The sequence below is a fragment of the Scyliorhinus torazame genome, chromosome 5, assembly GCF_047496885.1.
Source record: "Scyliorhinus torazame isolate Kashiwa2021f chromosome 5, sScyTor2.1, whole genome shotgun sequence".
Taxonomy (NCBI): Eukaryota; Metazoa; Chordata; class Chondrichthyes; order Carcharhiniformes; family Scyliorhinidae; genus Scyliorhinus; species Scyliorhinus torazame.
In genome coordinates, this window is record NC_092711.1 from 75,000,178 (window position 1) to 75,017,910 (window position 17,733).

Consider the following 17,733-nt stretch of genomic DNA (forward strand, 5'->3'; position numbering starts at 1 on the left):
CCTCCAACCAATCGGATTGAATGAGGGGGCGGAGCCGGGCTGTGAGTGACGCAGGTGCAGTTCCGGTTCTGGTGATGTGGTAATGTTGACGGTTTTTTCTTCGGTCCGCGACCGGTAAACGGAAAATTGCGGAAAGCAGTCACCGATTGATCTGCCAGGTGTGTGGAGTATTTTTGTATACATGTTGTGCAAGCACAAACTTCGGAAAAAGTCTTCCTAGTCTCCCATTTGAACAGAGCTGGTCCTCACCTGCCCGGTTTAAAGACCGCCATCTTTAATAGGGGCAATCTGCAGGAGGACGCATGTGCAGTCACCATCTTTGTACGGGGCAATGTTTTCAATGAATGGGGAGTGTATTCTTATAGCGAAAGTGAGATCATTGTAATCACATTAAAGAATCTCGACAGTGCAGAAGGAGGCTATTCGGCCCATCGAGTCTGCACCGACTATCTGAAAGACCACTCTACCAAGGCCCACGTTACCTTTGGGTACTAAGGGTCAATTTAGCATGAAGCAAATCCTGCTCCGTGACTCCCACTCCTTCTTCGGATGTCCTGCCCCATGTGTCCAAAAAACTGCAGGTCTGTGCAGTCACATGAAGACCCATGGCAAAAACACAGACCCTGAGTAGACATCATCCTCAAATCGAGAGACTGCTGATGACTACGGGAAATGTGCAACAGGGAGTATGAGCAGTCATCCTGGGCCAGACAGCCAGAGGAAATATTGTGAATTTCTCTGCTTGACTGACCGCGGTAGTGGGAGACGACTATGAGTCAAAGAACAAAGAACAAAGAAATGTGCAGCACAGGAACAGGCCCTTCGGCCCTCCAAGCCCGTGCCAACCATGCTGCCCGACTAAAGTACAATCTTCTACACTTCCTGGGTCCGTATCCCTCTATTCCCATCCTATTCATGTATTTGTCAAGATGCCCCTTAAATGTCACTATCATCCCTGCTTCCACCACCTCCTCCAGTAGCGAGTTCCAGGCACCCACTACCCTGATTATGGGGTAGTCATTAGGAGAGTTCAGTCCTGAGGTATCAGAAGAATGGATGACAATCTCAGCAGCAAATGAGCTGAGACTCAGATAGAGTTGAGCGATGTTACTGAGATGAAAATAGTGATAATGTAGATATGTGGCTGGTAGCTCCGTTTGGGTTGAAATATATTGCCATGACTGAACAGTCTGGTTCAGACTCAGTTACCAGGGAGCGAAATGGAGTCATTGGTGAGGGTATGGACTTTGTAGATGGGTCTGATGACAATGGCTTTGGACTTCCCAATATTTATTTGGAGGAAATGTCTGCTCATCCAGTACTGGATATCACAGAATCAGGATGGTGTGTGAGTTGGAGAAAAACTAGAGGTGATGGTTTCCACATACACCTGATACCCTGATCCTCTGGGTGGTTAGATTGAGGGTTTGTCAAAATTCTCTCGAGATAAATAAAATCCCTCTCTTTTGCCCATTGGTTCTTACACACTGCCCCTTCTCTCTCTTGTCCTCTTCTCCCACATATTGGCCAGAATCCTGTGTGGGCCAAGACTGTGTGGCAGATTTTCTTCCCTGAAAGACATTAGTGAACCAGTTGGGTTTTTTATGATAATCCAGTTTTCATGGTCACTTTTTCCCACTGTCGGCCCCACAAATGACCAGATTCATTCAGCTCAATTTTACAACCTGCCTTTGTGTTTTTATGGGTTCTCACTCACTCTTTCTGTTTTATATCAATTCCACAGGATATTAGAAGAGGAGATTTGCAGTTGGGAAACTGAACCCAAACATCACATCAGGATCAGACAGAGTTGCCCATTTTATAGGGACCGGAATATTATCGGATTTTGAACATGGAAGGTAAAGGAATCATTCCCAGTGGAGAAGAACTGTACACGTGTTCCCTGTGTGGACGAGGATTCAGACAATCATCTGACCTGTTGATACACAAGCGCAGTCACACTGGGAAGAAACTGTGGAAATGTGGAGTGTGTAGGAAGGGATTCCGATCTCCATCTCATCTTGAAAAGCATTGCCGCATTCACACGGGGAAGAAACCATTCACCTGCTCCGACTGTGGGAAAGGATTCACTCAGTCATCCAACATGCTGAGACACCAGCGAGTTCACACTGCGGAGAGGCCATTCACCTGCTCTGAGTCTGGGAACAGAATCCCTCACTCATCCAACCTGCTGAGACACCAGCGAGTTTACTCTGGGAAGAAGCCATTCACCTGCTCCGAGTGTGGGAAGGGATTCTCAAGGTCATCTAACCTGCTGGCACACCAGCGGGTTCACACCGACGACAGACCCTTTAAATGTCCAGATTGCGGGAAGTGCTATAAAAGTTCTGGGGAACTGATGTCCCATCAACGTGTCCACACTGACGAGAGACCGTTCAGGTGCTCTCACTGTGAGAGTGGGTTCAAGACATCTTTCGCCCTCACCAAACACCAGCGCACTCACACTGATGAGAGACCGTTCAAGTGTTCTCACTGTGGGACAGCGTTCAGGCAATCGAGTGACCTCGCTGTACACCAGCGCACTCACACTGGGGAGAGGCCATTCACCTGCTCCCACTGTGGGAAGGGATTCTCTCACTCATCTAGCGTGCTGAGACACCAGCGAGTTCACACTAATGAGAGACCTTTCAACTGCTCCCAGTGTGGGAAGAGATTCAATCAGTCATCCATCCTGCTGAGACACCAGCAAGCTCACACCACTGAGAGACCATTTAAATGTCCAGACTGTGGGAAATGCTACAAAAGTTCTGGGGAACTGATGCGCCATCAACGTGTTCACACTGACGAGAGACCGTTCAGTTGCTCTCACTGTGGGAATAGGTTCAAGACATCGTCTACCCTTACTGCACACCAGCGCACTCACAGTGAGGAGAAACCTTTTAAATGCCAGGACTATGAGAAATGCTATAAAAGTTCCAGTGAACTGATACGCCATCAACATGCGCACACTGAGGAAAGACCTTTTAAATGCTCAGACTGTGGGAGGTGCTTTAGAAGTTCCACCAATCTGATGTCCCATCAACGTGTTCACACTGACGAGAGACCGTTCAGGTGCTCTCACTGTGGGACTAGGTTCAGAGAATCAGCTCATCTCACCATACACCAGCGCACTCACACGGGAGAGAGACCGTTCACCTGCTCCAATTGTGGGAAGGGATTCAGTCATTCATCCAACCTGCGGGCACACCAGCGAACTCACAAATGACGACAGTAATTGGATTTTGCTATCAGTTACATCCAGACATGAACCATGTTCATTGTGCTCTGTTTCTGCTGATGTTAGCATGGTAATATCTGCTGATGGCAGCACGGTAATATCTGCTGATGGCAGCATGGTAGCACAAGTGATTAGCACTGTGACTTCACAGCACCTGGGTCTCAGGTTCGATTCGCTGCTGGGAATGTCTGCGTGGGTTTCCTCCAGATGCTCCGGTTTCCTCCCACAGTCCAAAGAAATGCAGGTTAGGTAGATTGGCCATGATAAATTGCCCTTAGTGACCAAAAAAGGTTAGGAGGGATTATTGGGTTACAGGGATAGGGTGGAAGTGAGGGTTTAAGTGGGTTGGTGCAGACTCAATGGGCCGAATGGCCTCCTTCTGCACTGTATGTTCTGTGTTAACAAACTTCAGCCGAATTAATATTCTACATAAATGTGAAATAGGATTTGTGTTAAATGCACACTACGGTCATTCCTTAAAGGTCTCTCCCTCTCCCCAGTCTCCTCCACCCTCACCTCCAACAAGTGTGAGGAGCTCATGGAGCATCTTTGTCAGTAAGAATGAGACAATCTGATCAGCTGCCTCTGCTGCTTTCCTCCCTTCCACTAGCCCACAGGTTAAAACTCTCTCTAGTTCCTCCTTGTCTGACTCTGTGAGCCCACTGCCCATATCGTTAAAAGCTCAATAGAGTCAGGGATTGTTCCGAGATTGGAATATAGCTCACGTCGTTCCCGTTTTCCAAATCAGAGCCAGGGAACGACAGGTTCATCAGTGTGACCTCGATTACAGGGAAGGTGCTTGACGGGATGCTTGGAGATATTGTTTCTCATCACTGGGGAAGAGAAGGAACCATTAGAGATGTTCTAGTGACCAATTCACTGAGCAAGTCTTGAGACCTGTTCTTCAGCCCAGACTCACTATGCACATCCGCATGTTAGTTAATCCGCGCCTAATAAATAAATCTGTCCACTCACACTGGTATCCCATTATCATGCACACGTTCCCTATGATTACAACCCATTCATAGACTTTCAGGTGATCTTGTCAAAAGTTCAAGGTGGTGTCTGTCTCGAGATCTTTGTTTATCTTAACGGGTTAGAGGGATATGAGGAACATGTCGACAGGTGGATTTGAAACCAGGAAGAGATCAGCCATGATCTGACTGAATGGTGGAGCAGGCTCGAAGTGCTGAATTGCCTGCCTCTGCTCCTAATTCCTATATTCTATCTCCCTCTGAATGGTCCCAGTCTCTTGGGCAGTGGCCAGGCTCACTGTAACAAATGCAGGATTTTAGATATATTAGATTATAAGTATTTGGCAATTTAAGGGTTAACAGCTAGGGTTACAGTGTGTCTGACTGCTGTAGTCATGTTTTTAAAAAGAATCTTGTTTTGCAAGACCAGAAAGTTTTAGGAGCCGGAGGTGAAATTAACCAGTGGAATGTGTTTTCAGTCTGGGGTAATGCAATGTTGTTTGACTCGGGAGAAGCCCTGGGGAGTTAATGTGTTTTCAGCCTGGGGTAATGCAATGCTGTTTTACGAGGGGGAATCCCTGGGGACTTAATGTGTTTTCAGCTTGGGGAGTTAATTTGTTTTTAGCTTGGGATATGATGTCATTGCTGGGTGGAGCTACGGTATTCAAGACATTTTGCGAAAGCATTTTGAGTTGAGGTCTGATCTGGCTACCATTTGGACCACAAGAAAGGTATTTTGCTCTCACTGTAAGATAGTTAAAGGAGAATAATAGTATTTAATGCACGCAGAATTGTATGAGGACAAGGGAAAACAAACCATTTGAAACAGCTTTTTGAAGAATTCCTGCCAGAAGACATCCAGCCAGGCTGACACAGTGGTTAGCACAGCTGTCTCACAGCGCCAGGGAACCCGGGTTCAATTCTGACCTTGGGTGACTGTCTGCGTGAAGTTTTCACTTTCTCCCCGTGTCTGTGTGGGCTTCCACCGGGTGCTACAGTTTCCTCCCACAGTCCAATGATATGCAGGTTCAGTGGATTGGCCACGCAAAAATTGCCCCATGGTGTCCAGAGATGTTCAGGCCAGGTGGGGTTACAGGAATAGTGCAGGCAAGTGTGGCTAGGTAGGGTGCTCTTTCAGAGGGTTGGTGCAGACTCATTGGGCTGAATGGCCTCTTTCTGTACTGTGGGGATTATATAATAGAGTCTGCAGGGTTTCTAACAGGAGTCAAATCTGTTCTGGAAAACTAATATTACTCTGTGCCATTGGCATGTGGGATGGATTGAGAGCTGTAGGGTTTTCCTTTCTTGTTATTTACTTGGGAATATAGATGGTAATTAAGGGTATTTATTGTGTTGAGTAATGTTGTTTACGGGGTCTTTGGAAGCTATTTTCGGGTGTGATGTTAAAGTGTTTAATGTTGTGTTAATAATAAAGTTTTGTTTTAAAACACAAAATTCCTATTTCTTTGTGCAATCACTCCTGGTGCAAAGTATTCTTTTTGCACAGCCTTACAAAATAAACTAAAATATTGGGGTTTTGGCCCAGTACACTAGCGACTGCTGGGGTCTGGTCTGGGATTGTAATATAACAAATGTAGTTTCCTTTTAAAAATGATCAATGACAAAGATACAAACTTCTTCAAAAGAATGCTGTCAATTTATTCATCTCATTCACACTTTCCTTTCACTAGAACGTACATTAATACCGGATTGAGATGTTACATTGAATTACGTTCATTTGCTGCTGTGATTTCCTGTCTCTTCCCCTATCCTCCCTCACTTCTTCTCAATCTGAGACATCTCATTAATTCCCACCCTCTCTCATTGATGAGCTCTGGATAAACATTCCTGTCCACAACAATATGCTCAGAAAACCTTGAGATCAGAGATCCAACATTCCCATTGATTCCAGGCATTAATATATTTTGTTTGTTTATTTTTCACTTTAACCCATTGTAAAAGCTCCTGATGTTTTATCATTTCAAAATGATTCCAAATTCAAACAGGATTTCTGCCGGACATCCTTCAAGGCTGAAGCTTATCCTTTGGGAATCAAACATAATCCTTTTCTCAGTTGTAATTTTACTGTTTAATTTTTCTCAACACAAAAGCTGTCAGTATTTTAGATTAAATAACAATTGTTTCCAAACTTCTTCCTCAAATCAATTTATTTTTGAATTTTTGCTGTTTATGTACAACACACTTCTTTAACAATGGCCGAACGGTGCTTTGAGTGTCTGTCGTACTCTCAGCAGGGAGAGGGTCCTGTTTCATGGGACACTGTGTCGGTCCGCTTATATCTTTGAGTTTGGACACGTCTCCATAACCATGTTTATGGATTGTGAATACACCCGGCACATACTCGAGAACTGCCGGTACCTCAGGATCATCAGAGGTGACTGGTTCACACTCTGCTGCAAAGCCTGGTAAAACCTGGAGCTCAGGAACATCAGAGGTGACTGGTTCACACTCTGCTGCAAAGCCTGGGAAAACCTGGAGCTCAGGATCATCAGCGGTGACTGGTTCACAGTCTGCTGCAAAGCCTGGGGAAACCTGGACCTCAGGATCATCAGTGGTGACTGGTTCACACTCTGCTGCAAAGCCTGGGAAAACCTGGACCTCAGGATCATCAGTGGTGACTGGTTCACACTCTGCTGCAAAGCCTGGGAAAACCTGGAGCTCAGGATCATCAGCGGTGACTGGTACACACTCTGCTGCAAAGCCTGGGAAAACCTGGAGCTCAGGATCATCAGCGGTGACTGGTTCACAGTCTGCTGCAAAGCCTGGGAAAACCTGGAGCTCAGGATCATCAGCGGTGACTGGTTCACACTGCTGCAAAGCCTGGGAAAACCTGGAGCTCAGAATCATCAGTGGTGACTGGTTCACACTCTGCTGCAAAGCCTGGTAAAACCTGGAGCTCAGAATCATCAGCGGTGACTGGTTCACACTCTGCTGCAAAGCCTGGGAAAACCTTGAGCTCAGGATCATCAGCGGTGACTGGTTCACGCTCTGCTGCAAAGCCTGGGAAAACCTGGACCTCAGGATCATCAGCGGTGACTGGTTCACACTCTGTTGCAAAGCCTGGTAAAACCTGGACCTCAGGATCATCAGCGGTGACTGGTTCACACTCTGCTGCAAAGCCTGGGAAGACCTGGACCTCAGGATCATCAGAGGTGACTGGTTCACAGTCTGCTGCAAAGCCTGGGGAAACCTGGAGCTCAGGATCATCAGAGGTGACTGGTTCACAGTCTGCTGCAAAGCCTGGTAAAACCTGGAGCTCACCATGGGGTCAGGGTGAGGATCGTAGATGATGGTGGTGGGGGAGTAAGAGTCGACTAATATTAATTGCTGATGGCCGCCTTTGCGGGAATGGTGAAGCAACTCATTCCAGGGCATCGTCATAATGTTATAAATGCTCAACATGCTACAGACTCATGGCTGGAGCCCTTTCAGAAAGAGAGTCTTGAAGCTCAGGGAGTGAGAATGGTTTACCAGTCCCAGAGGACAGACAGACAGATGCTGCAGAGTGAGAGCTGGTCTCTGTAGCTGGTGGCGGCCGTCTCCTCTGAATTTTTAACTGGCAGAAGCCAATGTGTTGGTGTTGGGCTGAAGCTCATCTTCCTGGCAAAGTGGTATTTTTCCTTGCGAAAGCCAGTTTTAACCTTTACAGAGTCAAACCACAGATAGTTGGTTTACTATGGGTCATGAGATCCAATGTATTCAGGTTAGAAATGACTTTTTCAGGGCCTGTGTGAGAGACATGTACTTAGAATACAGACCTATCCTGTATTTGTCGGCCAGCAAGCTACTCTGGAATCTGTCTTCATAAGACCATAAGACGTAGGAGCAGAATTAGGCCATTTGGCCTGTCGAGTCTGCCCCATTCTCCCGCCTTCTCCCCATAACCCCTGATCCCCTTATTAACCAAGAACCTAGCAATCTCTGTCTTAAAGAGACTCAGTGATTTGGCCTCCACAGCCTTTTGCAGCAAAGAGTTCCACAGATTCACCACCCTCTGGCTGAAGAAACTCCTCCTAATCTCGAAGGATCATCCCTTCAGTCTGAGTCTGTGCCCTCACGTTCTAGTTTTTCCTACCAGTGGAAACATCCTCTCCCCCTCCACTCTACCGAGGCCTCTCAGTATCCTGTAAGTTTCAATAGGATCCCGCTTCATCCTTTTAAACTCCAATGAGTACACACCCAGAGTCCTCAGCCGCTCCTCATATGACAAGCTCTTCTGGAGAGTGAGAGAGAGAGAGCTATTTCAATAATATTCAATAACGTTCTGAAGATTTCATAAGATTATTAGACGGTGATTTCTTACAGTCCAGTACTTGAATTGAGCGTGTCTCCATTCCTGTCCTCGGGGGTTTCTGTACCAGGCGGCAGGGGTAACATTTGGAGACTCTCGATTCTCCACCAATTCCCATTCTCCTTCTTCCTGCTGGATAATGGAGGTGTCGCTGTGTGTAATGTACAGACCAGTAAGAATTGTCAGCAATGATCAATCAGCACTTTCTAATTGGAGATGTTCATCAGTATAATCTTCCAAATCTTGGATTATAAATGTATCAAAGATCAATTTTACAAGTGAAGTAAAAGTTTGTCTAAACCCATTTCTGATGAAAGTTCCTGAATTATAGGGAAGGTCACAGACAGCGGAACTGCAGCCCCAGGAACACAACCAGCCCAGTTACTGAGAGTATTAAAACAGCAGAAACAAATATGAACTGTCACAATGAGCATGTTTCAGTGCTGGGTGTGATTAAGAGAAGAATCCAATCTCTACAATCACTTGTGAATTTGTTGGTGCGCCAAAAGGTTGGACGAATTAATGAAACTCTTCCCACACTCGGAGCAGGTGAATGGTCTCTCTCCAGTGTGAACTCGCTGGTGTGTCAGCAGGTTAGATGACTTTGTGAATCCCTTCCCACACTCAGGACAGGTGAATGGTCTCTCTCCGGTATGAACACGTTGGTGTGAAATGAGGTGTGATGAACTCCTGAACCTCTTTCCACAGTATGTGCAGCTGAATGGTCTCCTCAGTGTGAGTTCGTTGGTGTGACAGGAGGCAGGATGAATCAGTAAATCCTTTTCCACATGCGGAACAGGTGAATGGTCTCTCCCCAGTGTGAACCCGCTGGTGTATCAGCAGGTGGGATGGCCGACTGATTCCCTTCTTACACACAGAGCAGGCGAACGGCCTCTCCCCTGTGTGAACCCTTCGGTGTATAATGAAGGTGCCTGACTGCCTGAAGCTCTTTCCACAGAAAGTGCAGCTGAATGGCTTCTCCTGAGTGTGAATGAGCTGGTGTGACTGGAGACTGGATAACTCGGTGAATCCCTTGCAACACACAGAGCAGGTGAATGGTCTCTCCCCAGTGTGACTGCGTCGGTGAGTTTCTAGCGTGGATGGGCATTTGAATCCCGTCCCACAGTCCCGACATTTCCACGGTTTCTCCATGGTGCAGTTGTCCTTGTGTCTGTCCAGGTTGGATGATCAGTTGTCCCATCCACACACAGAACACGTGTGTGGTTTCTCCTCACTGAATGGTGTGATGTTTTGTCAGGCTGTGTAACTGGTTAAAGCTCTTTTCACAGTACGTTCACTGGAACACTCTCACTCACGTGTATGTGCGTCTTGATGCTTTTCCTGCCACATTGATGTTTTAAATATTTTTTTCAGATAGAACAATTGTTTCTCATTCCACATTGAAAAGCTGATAATATTCAGGTCCTGATGGAATCTCTTTCAGAGATTGTTTCGTTTTAGTTTCCTCGCTCAATCTATAAAAGGAATTTACAAAACTCATCACTGTCAGTCCAGCATAGGATAGAAATTTTGAAGAGACAATTCTCGTTTCTCTGGAACATTTTTTCCTCTCTTGTTCCCCCAAAGCTGTAAATCCCGGTCCCACACACTCTCTCTCCTCCCTGGGCTGAAATCCAAACCCATCTCACCATCTGCACCATTTCTTTCCTCCACTCCCAGTTTTCTCCCTCCCTCTCCTCTGCCTGGGTTCAGTTCTCCAGCTCCTGTCTGCAGACTGACAATAAAATCAATGGGTTTTATTGGGGGTTTGGTGTCTCCAGCGGGTGTTTGTGAATCCTCCCCACCCACCTGCCAGGGTTTCCTTCCTTGCCAGAGATCAGAGTTCTCATTGATAATTTGAGCCCAACCTTGAACCACGCCAAATTGCCCCTTTATTGAGGGAAAAAAAATTACATGATTTGCGGCTCCACAAAGTGTTTCCAACTACTCCCACCGATCTCCTTAACAGGTTGATGCATTTATTTGACTGACTAAAAGGATGGCACAGTGCTTAGCACTGCTGCCTCGTGGCGCTCAGGACCCGGGTTCGATCCCGGCCCCAGGTCACAGTCCGTGTGGAGTTTGCACATTCTTCCGTGTCTGCGTGGGTGTCACCTCCGCCACCCAAAGATGTGCAAGGTAGGTGGATTGGCCACGCTAAATTGCACCTTAATTACAAAAAAAACAATTGGTTGCTCTAAATTTATTTCAAACACGGCTTGTCTCTTTCCTAATGTTCACAATTAAAGGGGTGGGTTCCCCAGGAGATGGCTGACATTTCAGGGCAATTAAATTAATAATGGACAGAGAAATGTCTAGTGTTGTTACGTGGTACAGATTAGATATATTATTTACCGTTCTGTAATAAAGTAAATGTATTATTATTTCTCGTCTTGTAATAAAAGACTGTAGCTACGTTATGGATTTCCAGTCATCTCTTTCTCAAAGGGTTGTGAGTCTTTGGATTTCTCTTCCACAGGGACCAGTTGTACCTGGGGGTCATTGAATATATTGAAGCACAAGTTTGACAGATATTTTATTGATAATGGAGTTAAGGGTTATGGGGAACAGGTAGGAAAATAGAGTGAAAGCTGAGATGAGGAGGGATTTCTTCACTCGAGGATGTGGTGAAGCTTTGGAATTCTCTACCCCAGAGAAATGTGGAGCCTCAGTCATCAGGTATGTTCAAGACAAATATTGATATGTTTCTAGATATTGAAGATATTAAGAGATATGGGGATCATGTGGGAAAATGGTGCTGACGTAGAGTGGCCAAGGATCGCATTGAATAATGGAGCAGGCTCGGTGGGCCGAATGGCTTACCCTTGCTCCCATTCTAATCTCTGTGTCCTGGTCAGGAAGCAGTGAGCTGAGCTTGGATCTGTCAATCAACATGAATCAGCACCTCCAGGAGAATTGGGAGGGTGAATATTAGATACAGCAGAATGAGAATCGAGGGAGATTGTGTGGGATGGAGATTTACAGCTTTTGGAGAACGAGAGAGGAAATAATGTTCCACAGGAACAAGAATTGTCTGTTCTGAATTTCTATCCTGTGCTCACTGATGACTTTTGTAAATTGTTTTTAAAGGATATTGGAAGAGGAGGAATTATAGACAGAAATCTCAAACATCACGTCTCGATGTGACAAACTCACACGATTCCTTCTGACCTGAATTGGGCTCTGAATATCATTGGCGAGAAGGAGAAATGTTTGTCCAATCTGTCGGCTTCAAAAGATTTTTAAACGTGAGCGTGACTGGAAAAGCACCCAGACGCACACAACACACACCCGAGTGAGAGTGTTCCAGTGAACTGGTTGTGGAAAGAGCTTCAACCAGATACACAGCCTGAAGCAACATCACACCATTCACAGTGAGGAGAGACAGTGCACATGTTCTGTGTTTAGAAAGGCTTCCACTAATTGTCCAATCTGGAGAGACGTAATGAGAATCAAAACATGGAGAAATCGTGGAAATGTGGGGACTGTGGGAAGGAATACAGATTCCCATCTGAGCTGGAGATTCATCGACGCAATGTCACTGGGGAGAGGCCATTCATCTGCTCCGAGTGTGAGAAGGGATTCACTCAGTTGTCCACCCTGTGGAAACACGAGCGAATTCACACCGGGAAGAGACCATTCACCTGCTCTCAGTGTGGGAAGGTATTCATTGATTTATTCAACCTGCAGACACACCAGCGAGTTCACACTGGGGAGAAGCCATTCACCTGCTCTTAGTGTGGGAAGGGATTACATAGAAATATAGAAAATAGGAGCAGGATGAGACCATTTGGCCCTTCGCACCTGCTATGCCATTCATTATGATCATGGCTTATCATTCAACTTAATAGCCTATTGGTGTCTCCTTCCAGCCCTGATTAGTCTCAACATTTGCAACTGTATGAAAAAGGAATTGTACAAAATCAGATAAAGGAACTGTATGAAACAGTTCAATTGTATTCCTGTCTAAGGTGGTGTCAGGAATTGGAGATTCAAGTAAATTAAACTATTGCCCAATTGACCAATGGTCATGTTACAACAGGCCCAACTCTGACATGAGGTAATGGTCACTTTGGGGAGAAAGGTCGATGTTCCGAAAGTCTTCCTTGCTGGCCAAGTACTTAAGACTTGAGGCCGAGTTCCAAGGAAATTACTGTCAAAGATGAAGCCAGAGAGTGTTACGCTCCACCGACTTGAAGTTGCAAATGCCACTGTCTTCAAGTTGTTCAGTAAACTTTTTCTTTTAATAAACTTTTTAAATTGACTATCCAGAGAATTCTGCCTTTTCTTTAATTGGTTAAAATTCTTATCCGAAGGCAGCACGGTAGCACAGTGGTTAGCACTGCCTCACGGTGCCGAGATCCCAGGTTCGATCCCGGCTCTGGGTCACTGCCCATGTGGAGTTTGCACATTCTCCCCGTGTTTGCTTGGGTTTCACCCCCACAACCCAAAGATGTGCAGGGTAGGTGGATTGGCCACACTAAATTGCCCTTAATTGGAAAAAATGAATTGGGTACTCTAAATAAAAAAAAACAATTCTTGTCCGAACCAAAGCAAATTTATTAAATGGGAAGTTGGGGATCGCTGAAATAAATTTAGGATCAGAAAACATTAATCTTCAATTTAAAACTTTCACTTCTGTAGTGCCTTTCATAACCACAACATGTCCCAAAGAGCTTCTGAAGTGTGGTCACTGTTGTCGGAAATACAGCAGCCAATTTCAACAAAGCAAGATGCCACACACAGCAATGTGGCAATGAGCAGATGATCGGATTTTGGCAATGTTGATTGAGTGATAAATATTTGCCAGGACACCAGGGTTTATGGCTTGGTCTAGCTCAGTGGACTAGACAGCTGGTTTGTAATGCAGAACAAGGCCAGCAGCGTGGGTTCAATTCCCGTTCCGACTTACCTGAAAAGGCGCCGGACTCTGGCGACGAGGGGCTTTTCACAATAACATCATACTTGTGACAATAAAAGATTAGGGCCGGTTTAGCTCAGTGGGCTAGACAGCTGGTTTGTAATGTAGAACAAGGCCAGCAGCCCGGGTTCAATTCCTGTACCGGCCATTTCTGTATCCATCTTGTCAGCTCAATTCTGATCCTGTGCGACTTCATCTTCTGTAACAGTCTGCCATGAGGGACCTACCTTGTCAAAGCCCTTACTGAGGTCCATGTAGACAACATCCACTGCCCTACCCTCATCAATCATCTTTGTCACTTCCTCAGAAACTCGATCAAGTTCGTGAGACACGACCTCCGCTTCACAAAACCATGTTGCCTCTCACTAATATGTCCACTTATTTCCAAGTGGGAGTAAATTGTGTCTCAAAGAATTCCCTCCAATAATTTCCCGACCATTGACGTAAGGCTCACCGGCCTGTAATTACATGGATTATCTTTGCTACCCTTCTTAAACAAAGGAACAACATTGGCTATTCTCCAATCCTCTAGGACCTCCCCTGTAGCCAGTAAAGATTTATCTCAAGGCCCCAGCAATTTCCTCTCTTGCCTCTCACAGTATTCTGGGATATATCCCATCAGGCCCTGGGGACGTGTTTACCATCATATTTTTCAAGACCCCCAGTACCTCCTTTTTAATCTTAGCATGACGCAAACTATTTACATACCCTTCCCCAGACTTATCATCCACCAAGTTCTTCTCTTTGGTGAGCACTGATGCAAAGTACTCATTTAATAACTTGTACATTTCCTCTGGCTCCACGCATAGATTCCCTCCCCTGTCCTGGAGTGGGTCAACCTTCTCCCTGGCTAACCCCTTGCTCTTTATATATGTTAATATATGAGCAGCACAGTAGCATAGTGGTTAGCACTATGGCTTCACAGCGCCAGGGTCCCAGGTTCGATTCCGGGCTTGGGACACTGTGCAGAGTCTGCAAGTTCTCCCTGTGTCTACGTGGGTTTTCTCCGGATGCTCCGGTTTCCTCCCACAAGTCCCTAAAGGCATGCTGTTAGGTAATTTGGACATTCTGAATTCTCCCTCAGGCACCGGAATGTGGCGGCTAGGGACTTTTCACAGTAACTTCATTGCAGTGTTAATATAAACCTACTTGTGACAATAAAGATGATTAAAATTAAGAAGACTTGGGATTTTCCTTAATCCTGCTGGCCAATGACTTTTTGTGACCCCTTTTAGCCCTCCAGACTCCTTGCTTAAGTTTCTTTCTACTTTCCTCGTACTCCACACTTGCTTTGTGTGTTCCCAGCAGTAGAGTGAGGGATTATGCCGGCCTATAGCAAATGTTGTCCCCTTGTTCAAGAAGGGGTTTAGAGACAACCCCGGTAAAAAGAGACCAGTGAGCCTTACTTCTGTTGTGGGCAAAGTCTTGGAAAGGTTTATAAGAGATAGGATGTATAATCATCTGGAAAGGAATAATTTGATTAGAGATAGTCAACACGGTTTTGTGGGGGGTAGGTCGTGCCTCACAAACTTTATTGAGTTCTTTGAGAAGGTGACCAAACAGGTGGATGAGGGTAAAGCAGTTGATGTGGTGTATATGGATTTCAGTAAAGCGTTTGATAAGGTTCCCCACGGTAGGCTACTGCAGAAAATACGGAGGCATGGGATTCAGTGTGATTTAGCAGTTTGGATCAGAAATTGGCTAGCTGGAAGAAGACAAAGGGTGGTGGTTGATGGGAAATGTTCAGACTGGAGTCCAGTTACTAGTGGTGTACCACAAGGATCTGTTTTGGGGCCACTGCTGTTTGTCATTTTTATAAATGACCTGGAGGAGGGCGTAGAAGGATGGGTGAGTAAATTTGCAGATGACACTAAAGTCAGTGGAGTTGTGGACAGTGCGGAAGGATGTTAGAAATTACAGAGACATAGATAAGCTGCAGCACTGGGCTGAGAGGTGGCAAATGGAGTTTAATGCAGAAAAGTGTGAGGTGATTCATTTTGGAAGGAATAACAGGAAGACTGAGTACTGGGCTAATGGTAAGATTCTTGGTAGTGTGGATGAGCAGAGAGATCTCGGTGTCCATGTACATAGATCCCTGAAAGTTTCCACCCAGGTTGAGAGGGTTGTTAAGAAGGCGTACGGTGTGTTAGGTTTTATTGGTAGAGGGATTGAGTTTCGGAGCCATGAGGTCATGTTGCAGCTGTACAGAACTCTGGTGCGGCCGCATTTGGAGTATTGCGTACAATTCTGGTCGCCGCATTATAGGAAGGATGTGGAAGCATTGGAAAGGGTGCAGAGGAGATTTACCAAAATGTTGCCTGGTATGGAGGGAAGATCTTATAAGGGAAGGCTGAGGGACTTAAAGCTGTTTTCGTTAGAGAGAAGAAGGTTAAGAGGTGACTTAATTGAGGCATACAAGATGATCAGAGGATTAGATAGGGTGGACAGTGAGAGGTTTTTTCCTCAGATGGTGATGTCTAGCACAAGGGGACATAGCTTTAAATTATGGGGAGATAGATATAGGACAGATGTCAGAGGTAGGTTCTTTACTCAGAGAGCAGTAACGGTGTGGAATGCCCTGCCTGCACCAGTAGTGGACTCGCCAACACTAAGGGCATTCAAATGGTCATTGGATCGACATATGGACGATAAGGGAGTAGTGTAGATGGGCTTTAGAGTGGTTTCACAGGTCGGCGCAACATCGAGGGCCGAAGAGCCTGTACTGCGCTGTAATGTTCTATGTTCTATGAGGTTTGATTGTAATTGAGTATTAGGCTGCTGATGGCCACAGCACCTCTGAAAATGAAATGAAATGAAAATCGCTTATTGTCACAAGTAGGCTTCAAATGAAGTTACGGCGACTAGGGGCTTTTCACAGTAACTTCATTTGAAGCCTACTTGTGACAATAAGCGATTTTAATTTCATTTCATTTCTTGGATACCCTGTTTTTATCGAGATGTGTTCTGAATCTACCCCATTTAGCACAGTGATAGTGTCACACGTGACAATAGAGGGTATCCTCAGTGTGAAGATGGGATTTTTTCTCATAAGATCACAAGAATATTGTTTTTTCTATTCTTCCTGCCAAACTGGACAAGTGAAATACATCCCATGGCCTGAGACCAGGACAAAGTTACACTTTAATGGTTTAATTACAGGGCAACTGCTGTGAATCCCATAAAGGTTGGATGAGCAAAGGTCTGGAACCGTTAAACTTTCCTGCCATTGAAAATTAACAGTTATACATCAGTTTGAGTGAAGAAAACTGTGAGGTTGTGTGAAGAAAACTGAGATTTCAAACCTTCAGCCTTGTATCTTAAATTAGTTTAACCTTTAACTTGTAGTTTCTGGAAAGAAGCAGTCACTTTCTGTCACACTATGTAACCACCTTTGGTTTGTGAACTTAAAGAATTTAAGTTCTCCAATCAGTTTTCATAGTTCTTTCGTCAGTTTAACACATATTACATACAAATATGTTTTATTTGAATATGTCATGCTGTAGTTTATAATATATTTTGCTCTCTCAACATTTACACACTGACACCTTTATGCACTGATTTTATGCACACTTGTTATAAATTTTATGAGATAACTTTGTAATTTCTGTATTAGTTTAAGGCTGTGTGTCACTTTGTATCCTTTTCATTAACTGTGTTCCAAGCTTTTGCAGCCACTATGAAAACATAAACCAGCAGTTTATTTTTCAAAACATATTGATAGGTGCCTGTCCCAGTGAGAACTCAGGATTTCTATACGTCAACTAAACATTTGGGAAAATGAGCCTTGTGATGAATGGAGGGGTTTCAGATATATTGTATTATAGGTATTTGGTGCAGTCAGGGTTAAAGCCGGGGTTAGTGTGTGTATGACTGCTGCAGTGGTGTTTTTAAAGAATCCTGGTTTGAAAGATTTTGGCAGCCAGAGGTGTAATTATGGCATTGTAAAAAGTTTGGGCGAATGGAGTTTTATTTGTATTAAGGAGGTTCCCTGTGGAGTTAATTAAGTTTCATCTTGGTAAGATGATGTAATTAATGGGAGGAGCTATGGTACCAGGCATTTTGCAGAAAAACAGTTGAATTGAGTTTTCGTTTGGAAGGTGAGCTGAAACGAGCTGAGAAGTAGCTTCTGAAGAAATACAGCCAGAGTTTCTGCATGGGTCTGACCGTCAGTAAATTGTGAGCCTGAAGTTCAGTTGCTGCCGTATGAGCCTCCCCCAGATTGTCCTTTCTGAGCTCGAGACACGTGATGTTAAATACTCAGATGGGAAACACAAAAATATACAACAGG

General features: G+C 45.0%; 1 protein-coding gene across 4 annotated transcripts in view; it reads left to right on the forward strand.

Annotated features, from left to right (window-relative positions):
* The window catches only part of LOC140418495 (uncharacterized), a 31,363-nt gene extending 18,574 nt beyond the window's left edge, over window positions 1-12,789 (forward strand). For 2 of the 4 annotated variants that reach the window (XM_072501964.1, XM_072501963.1), the window contains one exon: window positions 1,745-6,373. In XM_072501964.1, the coding sequence (XP_072358065.1) occupies window positions 1,853-3,226 (1,374 nt within the window). In that variant the 5' untranslated portion in view covers window positions 1,745-1,852 and the 3' untranslated portion in view covers window positions 3,227-6,373. Of the gene's footprint in view, window positions 1-9; window positions 159-1,744; window positions 6,374-11,614 lie in introns of those variants that run through there. The other 2 variants (XR_011945084.1, XM_072501965.1) reach the window with 2 other exon arrangements.
* Window positions 12,790-17,733: the final 4,944 nt, after the last annotated feature.